At 42.3% G+C, this 12301-nt stretch overlaps 1 protein-coding gene across 1 annotated transcript in view; it reads left to right on the top strand.

Moving 5' to 3' along the window:
• LOC112899225 (nephrocystin-3) overlaps positions 1-6665 on the top strand; it is a 31459-nt gene extending 24794 nt beyond the window's left edge. The window contains exons 12-18 of the mRNA XM_025967608.1: positions 833-930; positions 1016-1061; positions 3572-3702; positions 4389-4488; positions 5284-5346; positions 5807-5866; positions 5966-6665. Coding sequence (XP_025823393.1) covers positions 833-930; positions 1016-1061; positions 3572-3702; positions 4389-4488; positions 5284-5346; positions 5807-5866; positions 5966-6136 — 669 coding nt within the window. The 3' untranslated portion in view covers positions 6137-6665. The remainder of the gene's footprint in view (positions 1-832; positions 931-1015; positions 1062-3571; positions 3703-4388; positions 4489-5283; positions 5347-5806; positions 5867-5965) is intronic.
• Positions 6666-12301: the final 5636 nt, after the last annotated feature.

Raw genomic sequence — 12301 nt, 5'->3', positions numbered from 1 at the left:
TCGAGGGTGAGGAGGACGAGGATGATGGGCACAGGTGCCTGGATGTTCTGGACATCGGCAGCTTGCGCGTGAAAGTTGGCGACGACGACAACTTCGTAGGTGGCAGCGTCGTGGGAGTCCTGGCCGTCGTTGTGGGCGTCGGGCTTGACAGGCGGGTTGGCCCGGTTACGGGCCTCGGCCACCTTGTGCTCGAGATCGGCATCGGCGCGGCATTCCTACTCCAGGGCGTCGAGGGTAGAGCGCATCTGATCTTGCGTGGCGGAGGCAGCCTTGGCAGCGGCGTTGGCAGCCTCGGCAAGGGCCCGGCGCTCCTTCTCCAGGTCGGTCGCACGCTGCTCGGCGTCGGCGGCCTCCTTCGCGCGCTGCTGTTCAGCAGTGGCTCGATCGACGAGGGGAGGGAGCTCCGGCGCGATTGGCACAATGGCGGCGGCACGCACAGCTAGGGTAGCGGAAGCAATAGGTCACGGATCGTGACGGTCTCTTGATACCATGATAGCGGATGAATTCACGCAATATCGGATTGTATTCAACTGAGGGATTAGGATTACAATATATAGGACCCAAGTCAAGGCAATCTCAACCTCCCTGACTTATAGAAACAGAATCAGGGGGAGATGCCGACTTGGTCCAAGCGTGAGCTGCAAGGCAGGTGACCAGCCACGGCAAGGAATCCTAACAGAATAGGAATAGGAGATATAGGAGATCTATTTCCTAACAATCCCTGCAAAGCTTACTGAGGTTCATCCCTGCAAAAACAGGGTGTGAGTGTGTTAGTTCTTTGGTTCTGTTGTAAGGGTTCTTACCCCTTTTTACCTTTTTAATGTAATGACAGGGATGGGATTCATTGCATACTGTACATGCAGCTGAAGTCCTAAGTTTAACTCTTCAAGCCTTGGAGAAGTTGAAGGAATCAGAAGAGCTATTTGAAAGGTGATACTCGACGGACAGCTGTCTGTATGTCCATTTCCATCGTTTTAATTTTGTTGCTTAATCTTTTCTATGGTTGATTTTCTAGATGCCTGGCAGCCAGGAAAAAGGTTCTTCCTGAAGGTCATTTTCTGGTTTGTTCTTTGCCTCTACTTTATTTCTTGAGCTTATCTTAGTTGAAATATATTTATAAGCTATATTCTTGAGTTACCAAATGAAAGTACTGTAACAAGCTCCCTTGCATGGTTATTGCTCCATCTTGATCACTTTGTATTTTGAGTTTTCTATGTTAGGACATGTATAATGGTGTAATCTCTTAGTCCACACAATATTGAGACAACTTAATCACTTATAACAATTCTTGCAATGGTCTGTTTCCATAGTTGTCTTTAGGAACTGAGCCTTGCTCAGTTGGTGTAGGGCATGCATGTAAGCCCAGAACACACAAGTTCAAGTCCTCATTGAGCCAAATTTGGGTGGCTATTTCTTCCTAAATAAAAAGCCGCCTAGTTGTTCCTAGGTCGGTTGAGTTTTCTTTCCTGTAGTGGTCTTTAAGTAACTCTACAGGTCCTTAATTTATATATTGGTGCAAGAAGGAATCTCAATTGAAATGAGATGTGGTACATAGTGTGTCCCTAGTTTCATAGCCCTCAATTGTGCTTATAAAAGAAACTTTTCTCACCCTCCATCACATCACCTAAAATCCTATGTGGCAATGCTTGAGGTGACTTATAGGTTGGCTGGCATGGATCATTGTAAGTTCCTTGAGGCATCTTCATGACTGTGTGGGCCCAGCTTCAGTGGTTTCTGTACCATTCACCTGTAGCAGTAGCCTCATCTCTAATAATGTTTTTCCCGCATAATCTTTATGTGGATATGGGAGTAACTCTAGATCAGTGACGACTCTTGTCCATCTATGCTTGTTAGTGTTTCCTTGTCAAATGCTCATGCATCGATTCGTTGTCACCAAACACTAGACGCTTAACAACTCTCCTTGGCATCATATTCATATTCTCTTTATGATGCAGTCAGGACTCAGGAAAGATCAAGCACAACCGCAATGACTTTTTAGTACCGAACAAGCTAGGGGTAGACTAGAGATGAAACCAAACACGAGCCACTGATAAAGGGATTTTTTTTTAAAAAAGGAAACAAGGTATTTGCAATAGTAACTGTGAAAAAACTCTGAATAAATTGATGATCTAACAAAAGCTCCGCTGCAAGATCTGGAAAGGAATGCTTACCCCCAAGACACCTTGCCATCTTGGCTCCTTCAACCAGTGCACACACTCTTTCTTCCTCAATGGTGATTCCATCTTCAGGCTGCCACAACACTACAACAACAACAACAACAACAACAACAGCTTAGCCTTTTGTCCCAAGTAAGTTGGGGTAGGCTAGAGATGAAACCCACAGAAAACAAGAATAAGAAACACAAAAAGGGCACAAGCTAAAGGAAGAGTTAGTGGTTAAATAAAAAGTAACAAAGGTCACAGTTCAGGTACGTTAATTGCTAATCTCTAGGCGCTCCTATCCATACCTAATTCCTTAGCGATATTCCACTCCTTAAGGTCTCTCTTAACCGTCTCGTTCCAAGTTAGTCTAGGTCTACCTCTACCTCTCTTTACATTATCGCCCTGCTTTAAAACTCCACTACGCACCTGCGCCTCGGGAGGCCTCCGTTGTACATGTCCAAACCATCTCAGCCGATGTTGAATCAACTTCTCCTTGATAGGTGCCACCCCGACCCAATCTCGAATGTCTTCGTTCCGGACTCTATCCCTTCTTGTATGCCCGCAGAACCAACGCAGCATACGCATCTCTGCTACAATCAGTTGCTGGACATGTCGCCTTTTTGTAGGCCAACATTTAGCACCGTATAGCATCACCGGGCAAAGCGCCGTCCTATAGAACTTACTTTTAGCCTCTGTGGCACCTTCTTGTCACAGAGGACGCCAGAAGCCTGCCGCCACTTCAACCAACCGGCTGAAATTCTATGCTTAACATCTTCATCAATGTCTCCATCTTTCTAAAGCATTGGTTCTAGATACCGAAAAGTATCCTTCTTGGCCACCACTTGACCTTCGAGGCTAACGTCCCCATCCTCCTGCCTTGTCGGGCTAAAGTCGCACATCATATACTCGGTCTTGGTCCTACTCAGTCTGAACCCCCTCGACTCTAACGTGTGTCTCCACAGCTCTAACTTCATATTAACCCCTGTCCTACTCTCGTCCACTAGCACCACATCATCAGCAAAGAGCATACACCAAGGGATATCACCCTGTATGTCCCTTGTGACCTCATCCATCACCAAAGCAAATAGATAAGGGCTCAATGCTGATCCCTGATGTAGTCCTATTTCAAATTGGAAAGTCACTGGTATCGCCATCACATGTTCGAACACAAGTCATCGCATCCTTGTACATATCCTAATAAATAAAATTTGATGTTTTGAACTGTGCCTTATAGAGAAAAATCAAGAACCATGTTTCTTGGAGGTTCATTTAATATAGTTTATCCTGGACCAGAATCTTGTATGTGCCAGTTAGCAGGGGACAAGTCCTGAACTAGATTTTAGAAACCCTGCTTAACATTTGAAGTATTTTTACATTGATCAGTGGCTGCTTTCTTGATTTCATTGCAGGTAGCCGTTAGTTTGGTATACTTGGCGAGGTTAATATTGCACAAATTTGCTAGTGATCTGAAGAACATAGACAGTGATGTAGCTACACGTTGCTTTGCTAGGGCAAAACAGCACAGCAATGATTCGATCAGGTTTTTCATTCCTCATTCCTCATTCCTCTTCTTTCATTTTTTTTGAGTTATTAGTTTTCACTTCTTGAATCTTGATAATTTCGTTTGCAAAGTTCTTGTATTTTGATATGTTAGTTATATTGAGCCCAATGACTGCTCTTAGTTCAGCACTATAGCCTAGAAACTGCACTACCTTTGTTTCGATGAGATTCTACTGGAAGCACAGCTGATAAGCTATAGAGACATTCAATTGGTCTTCCTGGTTACTTGTCTCTAGTATGAATGTCATAGTGAGCCAGTTGTGCTATGAAACAAAATGGGTGCATGTAGTGACAACTGATATCTCTTATTCTATTCAAGAGACACCTTTGGTTGTATATAGTTAAAATATGATTGTAGTTTATACTATTTTGTACACACATGATGAAGGCTGATAATCTAAACTGTTTCCAGTGAAATTTTAATTCAATTTTCTTAATATTTTTCCATTTTGATATTCCATTTTACTTCTTCAACTGGAATCTGGTTACTGTCAGGATTTCAAAGCCTGGCCATGATCTATTTCACTGATGGTTAGCTACTTAGCTTTTATATTGTTGTACACCGCCACCTTTTCTTATCATGTATCTATAAAACCAAATTGGCATGCATTAAATGTTCAAGTTGGATTGCTGATAACTAACAGGCCTTGAATACTTGTATTGCAGGATTACAGAAGGAATTCTAAATTCTTCAAGCAAAGACCAGAACAAACTTGACAGCACTTCTGCTACAGATAGAGATAAGATTGCTGCAACAGCTATTCTTGTATGTTTCTACTCATGCTAACGAGTATGAGGTCTATTTTTCTTTATTCTGTTTTATTATTATGCATCTTCAACACCTTTTTTTTATCATTCCCATATTCCTGCTCCTGCTTTAATTGTACTTAGCCAGCATGTGCAGCCGTTTTGGGTATAACCAAAATAGATAGCCTCTTGCCATGCCCAATGCAGGGTTTTAGACATTTGGTGCAGAGAAGTTGGATTACCTGGTTAAAATTGTCAAGAGTTTGTTAGTAGAGGGAGTCCACCCTATGTTCCATAAAAGTTATTCAAGGCTTGAATCCCATTGTTTCCAGTGGCAAATGATACACTAGATTGAAAAAAGTTGAGGAGATTACATGTTAACAAACTGGGTAAGAACTTACTCATTAGGATTATATTGTGGATAATTTGATTATACCTCTGATCTGTACATATAAAGCAGATATAAATAAATAACACAGAACATAGTGGACTCCTAGGACCAGGGTTTCCTTAACTGGATCCAGTATGGTTCGCACATGGCATGTCAAATTAGGCAGGGGCAGGGTGAGGAGAAATTAGGAGAAGTTGACTTGTGGATGCCTTCTGTTGCAACAAGCTAATTGTGTGGGGACGTGAAATCAGGGGTGTCTGAATAGTTATGTACCATGCACTAATATGTTTACCCATGAAAAAAATAAAAAAGAAAATGGTAGTTGAAATAAGTATCATTGTGCTTTGTTTGTGCTAAATGTTTTCACCTTTCTCTATTTGTATATATTGATTTTTAGCTGATAATACTGTGTTATGCATGCAGTTGCAAGCACTCGAAGTTGTTGGACTTATTGATATTGCAGGAAAACATGTGCTAGGGCAAGGGGTAATTTTCTATTTGTAGAATTCATTTGTGCACTGGCAACTACTGAGTTATACCTGTTATAAGCAAGTTAATTTCTTGCTAATATACTGTGGTCTCTTTAGTAGTAGTTGTCACTCTTGCTAAGGTTTCCACTGGAACATTTGAAGCATGGATCCTTCAAAATTGATGCTATACAAACATATCATGCACATCTCGGTCATTTATATTGCCCGGCAAAAATCTCATGTGTCTGATATACCACACTATGAATCTATTTTAAAAATAAGTTTGGAAATGTCTGGCACAGTTCTACACGTCTTGTAACTTGACTAGACACAGATGTTCGTTTGATTTAACTATGGTTGTAATAATAGATGTCATTAATCAGACAAAATAGTTGTGTCTGAAAGGTACTGTCATGTTCCATGGAATGTAACAAAATTCTTCAGGACTTACTTGACCAAAGTTTATTCTATTTCAGGATCAAGATTATAGATCTATTGAGGGCGCTGTGAATAAATGTATTTCACTTTACAGAAAGGTATTAATTAGACACTTCATTCATGCTTATTTGAGCGGTCTGCCAGCACGAGTTTCATAATGAAATGATTTGATTTTAATACGAAATTTGTTCTTGCAGCCTGGTACACGGAGGTTAGTGACAAAGATTGTCAAGCAGGACTACATGAGGTGCCTGAGGCTACTCATAAATATAGTTGAGGACCATTTGCTCATGCAGCAGACGATGGAGTTGCAGGAGTTGCTTGGTGAGGCGCGATTAATAATAGAAGAGTTGGTAGAAGAGAGTTAGAAGTAGTAAGTACTGTTATCTGGGAAAACCATGTTACATGTGGACATTAGGAAAATCAGATTGACAGCTAGTATCCATGTCATTTTGCTGATATATTCTAGTATCTATCACGGCACATATTACCATGAATGCCGTGTGTCCAGCCAGGAGTCAGTCATCTAATCACCATGAAAGGGCTTCCTCAGACTTCAACTTGTTAGAGCCCAATGGCATGTACATTTTCTACGAGTTTGAAGGTTGCAAGAGATAATCACTTGCCCAGTGATACGCAAAACATCGAGCCACTATTCATCCTAAAGGCATCGAGCTTCCGGAAGGCTATATGTTGCTCAGGTGATAATTTTCTATCGATCACCTGGAGAGCCATTATTCATCATAGAGGCATCGAGCTTCCGGAAGACTGTCTCAGGTGATAACTTTCTATCGATCACCTGAAGGATCTCGGGTGGGCCAGCATCTCAGCCCACGAAGGGAGGACGCGGCCTCACAGCAATAGGTACTTTTCGATTTCAATTTCTTTCCACATAAATATCCGTCCCGCGATGACACAGCCTGCAGTGCTGCCGGCGCAACAGAGCACCTTCCGTCGATAGTATTTCTTTTTTTTCTTTTCTTTTGTTTTCCTTTTTTTATTCCTTTCCTTCCTCGTTTTCTTGTCCTTTTCTTGTCTTTTTTTTATAATCGGATGGAAGATTATTTCTCCAATTTATAATTTGATTCTTTTTTCACAATTCATATTGCACATCTTTATTTCTTATAATTGGATCTTAATAATCGATACTTTGATTGTTTGGGTAGTAGAATTTTATTCCATCAATCCCAAAATATAAGGTGGGTTCAAATTGGTACAGTCTCCCCTACTAACATTTGACTCTTAATATCTCTCATACTATAAAAATTATAGCAATATAAAAGTTATACGCTACAACAAATCATGTAATCCATGAAGAGTAAATTCCATCACAAATCACTGTAAATCCATCACAAAGAGGTGTGCGACATTTTTCAGATTCATCATGTATTGAGCGTCCTAGATTAACTTGAGATAGATTTTTATCATGGATTAGATAGACACGTCACCACTAGGCTGCATCAAGTTGAAGGTCACTTGCAATCTTTGAGCAGAAATAAATGTCATCAATTGTAGTCTTTCTATTGAATGATTCTCTAGAGTTGGTATAGTTGATGGAAATTTTATCTACCCATTGTAACTCTTCACAATTTCCAAAAGACTAGAGCCAGGGTTTTCCGATGTCCCAGCACTTATATTTTTGTGCGCACTTATGCTGGGTATGAGATGTATCTGATGATCATCCATATTATTTGGATTAATATCCAATTGGTGTCAATCAACTTGATGTTGGTTTGCATTTACCGCTTTGGAAGAGATCTTCCTTGGTTTCTGCGGAGGCTTATCCTTTGTAACTGTAGCAGAACCATCCTGAATTACACCGGTTCAAGTGCACTGATTTTTTCTCGGAAGTCAGTAAAGGCTCGACTGCACTTCAAATGGTATAATCCCGTGGTCTGTCGGGTAAAGTTTCGATAAAACCATCTAATTCAGGATCAAAACAAGGTACCTCGCACGAAGGCGAGTCCAGAGATACAAGCGCCTACAATTTTTACATCATAAGCATAATATTACATAAGTATTTCAACTTATAAAGTAGCCAAACCTAACTAGTACAAATTTATACAAACTGTTCAAAGTTTTGGGAATCTACAGCGGAATTTAAGACGCGATACTACCAGACGTCGCGGAACGGATGTGGAGCTAAGCCCAAGCTCAACATCATTCGGAGGGACCTGTGTTGGCCGGGGATGGATCCCACTCCACAGACCAACAATCGGGAAGAGCATAGGGCCATGGCACAAGCAGAGTAGAGTCCTCAGGGGGATTACCTGGAACAAAAGTCACAATGCAAGGCTGAGTATGCTAATACTCAGCAAGGCTTACCCATTTCATGGTATACTCCATGTAGCTAGACTTATGAAGGCTTTAATGGTTCTAGGTAGAGTTTCAGCTGAAAAGCAACAAAGAGTAGGTCCTTAATTTCAAATTTTAGCTTTCAGGTTCTTGTTGATTATCCATTCTAGGTAAGCAACTATAACTATTCAAGCATGGTATAATCCTTTAAACAAACATCATCTTTGATAACCATAAGGTTTCTCTTGTTACTCTATGTGGCAAAGGGATCAAGCAGTCTCAATCTCCGGTGAGAAACGGACAATTCTGAATCGAATTTCACAACCTTGCAAGGCAAACCTAACTCACACGCTTGGAACATCCAATGATAGTTCCGAAGCAACCGTTTGCCTTTCATTCCGACTCGTGGATCAGTGCCACCACAAGCGACTGTAGGACCATACGCACATCCAATGTGCAGGACGTACGTATGTAGCGCGACTACATGATCGTACTCCTGTCCACCTATGCGAAACGTACTCCTATAGTGTGCGTGACTGTAGGACGTACTCTCATCCGCTGCGGAACGTACTCCCGCACGTCGGTGCGTGTGCAAAAAACCAAATTATGAGTGGTGGGGGGTATGTCCACTCCTCGGGCCGATCGGTTACTAGGCTTGCCGCTTACCATATTTCGCAGCATGTGGCTAGTACTTTCAAATGCTTAACCACCGCTACCACACACTATGACCTTATCAAATTTTCATCAACACAGACGGGGTTTCTGCCTAGGTCATGAATCATAATCACAACCCCGTCCATCATCCTTATAGTGGTTGCAGGAATGTAAACATTACAAGTCCTATAAAGCTCGCGAGTGACAGGAAATTACTCGACTTCTACCGGTCCTATTAGCTTAGCAGCTAGTCGGACTCTGGTTCTAGAATTCAACACATAGATTCCTAGGATTATGCAACTAGGGTTTCATTACAATTCCTAGAACTTAAATGCAAAAGTATATATATATATATAGATATATATAAATGGCAGTTTAATAAAATAGCGGTTTATGTCCGGGGCTTGCCTTCGTTGGTGGGGCTGGTGTCAGAGATGTCAATATCTCCCGAACTTTGGTTCCGGGCTTCAGTTAATTCCTCGGTGACGTTTACTTGATTTTTCAAAATGTCCTGCTCGGGTTCCGGGATCAACTCGTAGGTTCCGTCAGCGAGTGTAGTCGAATCTACATGATATGCAATGATTTGATTTAGAAGGTTCTTGAGTTAAGAGTTTTAATTCACGATAAAGTTGTAATCCAACAATTTGATGCACACAATGTCATAAAATAAGAAATTTGCATTCAAACCTATTATTTGTATCTCCATTCAATTATCCTAACCAATGGAGTTAATTGAATGAAATTAACAAGATGGATTTTTATTCTAAAATCTATAAAAGTTCTGGTCTTGAATTTTTGTGGGTAAACTTGTTTCTAATAGAGGAGTTTACTATGAAGTTTTCATAATTTTCTAAAAACAAACACTAAAGCATTTGAATTTAGTTCAAATGTCAAGTTTGAATTCAAATCCTAGGTAAAATAGTGCCATAAATTCTTAAAATATTTATTATGAACTACTTAAACAGAGAACATTACATGATAAAAAGATCTAGGCATGAAAACCTTAGTAACATGTTTAAATAAACTTTAACCAATTCAAGCTTGATTTGTATAAATTCAAATTAGTTCAAGCTAGAGTGCATAAATTAAGGTGAAATTTTTACACAATCTTACATATACCTTAAACATGCTGCATACCAAAAATCACATGAAAGTAAGCTAAAATGCACAAGTTACACACAAGATACCCTTTTGCTAAACTTTAGAATAACCCAAAAAGTATTTGGTTTCAAACCAAACTCTAGTAACAAAAGTTGTAGAATTTACTTCAAGGATTCAAACAAAACTAGTTTGACATTTTTTTGAATTTTCTACAAATTTCTAAAAATTTCTAAAGATCACTAATTTTAAAAAGAGGGGAGGGACTTGAATCTTGCAGCCAGGCCCTCAGAAAGAATTGAATCAAAGCAATTGGGTCCTTGCTCATCAGGACAGAGAGGTTGCAACTCGCTGGCCAAATTCCGGCGACGATGGTCGCCGGTGGCGAGGGGGAACCGGTCGGGGAGGATTAGGGGATTAGGGCGGTCCTTGCTAGGGGTGATGTGCAGGTCGAGGTTGGCCGGAGGGGGTGGAACGGCGGTGAACCGAGGCGGCGGCGATGGAGCTCAACCATGGCGGCGGTGTTCCGGCGTGATGGCTCACCGGCGGTGGACCGGAGGTTGGGCATGAGGTCAAGGGAAGCAAGATGGTTCGGTTAAGCACCTTGGCGAGGGTCGGGGTGGTCGAGAAAGTAGATCTCCACGGTAGACCGAGGTGGCGGCGGAGAGGTCAACGGCGATGGTGATGCTCCGGTGATCAAAGTGGCAAAGGTCCTGCACATGAGCATTAGTGAGCCACAAGGGATGCATTGCCGCATACAATTGAAGCTAACCGCTATGGGCCGGAGGTGACCAACGGCGACCGTGACAATGGCGGAAGAGAAGCTCACCGGCGATCGTCGGGACAGCTAAATTGGAGCTCAAGGAAGTCAATTGAAGGGTGGGTGAGCTTCAAAGGATCAAGGCGAAGCTATTGCAGGGGCTGTCGTGGTCTGAGAAGGAGCGGGGCAAGCTAACGACGGCGCGGCGGTCGACGGCAGAAGGTGAGCGCGGTGGTGATCCAGTGGAGACGAAGTCGAGAAAGGCAAACAATGGCCATGCGAGTAGATATAAGTAGTTGAAGGAAAGCTCCTAGTCATGCTGTGGGGTTAAGAAGTGGCACGGCCCGCAGTAGCTGCTGTTGGCGGTCGGCGGCGCATCGTGGCGGCCGGGCGGCGCTCGGGCAGAGGCGGGGCGGCGTGGCGCGCTCGGAAGAGAACCAGAGGCGAGGAGCTAGAGTGGTAGAGAATGGCACCGGCAGAGCGGCAGTGACGATGAGCGGCGGCGGCCTGCGACGGCAGAGAGAAGGCAGCTCGGGAGGACGGTAGGGCATCGTGGCGTGCTTGGGAAGGGCCAGCAGAGAGGAGCTAAGGCGGCGGGCGAGCTCGGGGGTGACGCATGGAGCAGCGCTGGAGCAGTGGCTGGCCTCGGGCGGCGCGGCACGACGGCCTGCGGCGGTGCAGTCGCGCGGCAGAGGGAAAGCAGAGGAGGAAGAACAGGGGGGGGGCCAGGGGCTGTTGTGAGATTTTAGAAATTTGAGGGACCTCACTGTAAACCTAAATTTCCCACTGTTCTAAAGCTCCAATGAGAAAATGGTCAAAATAAAAGTTGTAGCACTTTTCAAACCCTACAACTTCTATTTAGGGTTCAACTTCAAAAACTCAAGGGATGGAGCTTTATTTTAAAACTTTGGACTCAACTTAAACTTTTCAAAGTTTTTGTCCTAAGTTAGATAAATTACATGTATTTTTGGACTTAATTGCAAGTTCAGGTAATGTAATGATGACAACATTTTTACACTTTGACCCCTAGTGAAATTTAAGAGTTACCTTTGTAATTCAAACATTTTACACAAAAGGACTCATATTTTTGAAATAATTACACACAAGTCCTTATTTCCACACATTCATCCAATTTCACTCAATTCAATATATATATTACACATTCTTTCCTTGTATTTTGCAATTTTGACACCTAGGGTGTCACAACCTTCCCCCCTAAAAGGAATCTCGTCCCGAGATTACAGGAATAATACAGCTTGGAAAAGAAAATGGATACCTAAGGAGTTTTAAGAAAATCGGGAAAATTCTTCTGAAGATAGTATTTCATTTCCTAGGTAGCTTCATCAGTAGTATGGTGGTCCCACAAGATTTTATACATCTTAATCTTCTTTCTCCTAGTGACTCTTTCTTTGGTATCTAGAATTTGAATGGGCCGTTCGACATAAGATACATCAGGCTCGATCTCGATGGCTTGTTGTTCAATGATCTCAGTAGGCACTTTGATGCATTTCTTGAGTTGAGATATATGAAAGACATCATGAATGGTGGCCAACTGAGAAGGAAGATGAAGTCTGTAAGCCACTGGGCCACAGGCTTCGGTGATTTCGAAAGTTCCGACATATCGGGGTGCCAATTTTCCCTTTATGCCGAAACATTGAACACTCTTAGTAGGAGATACTCGAAGATAAACATGATCCCCTATTTGGAATTGTAAGGATTTTCTTCT

This window comes from Panicum hallii, chromosome 7 (genome assembly GCF_002211085.1).
Source record: "Panicum hallii strain FIL2 chromosome 7, PHallii_v3.1, whole genome shotgun sequence".
NCBI lineage: Eukaryota > Viridiplantae > Streptophyta > Magnoliopsida > Poales > Poaceae > Panicum > Panicum hallii.
The sequence above is the reverse complement of the archived record's forward strand: the minus strand, read 5'-3'. Positions and strand labels throughout refer to the sequence as shown.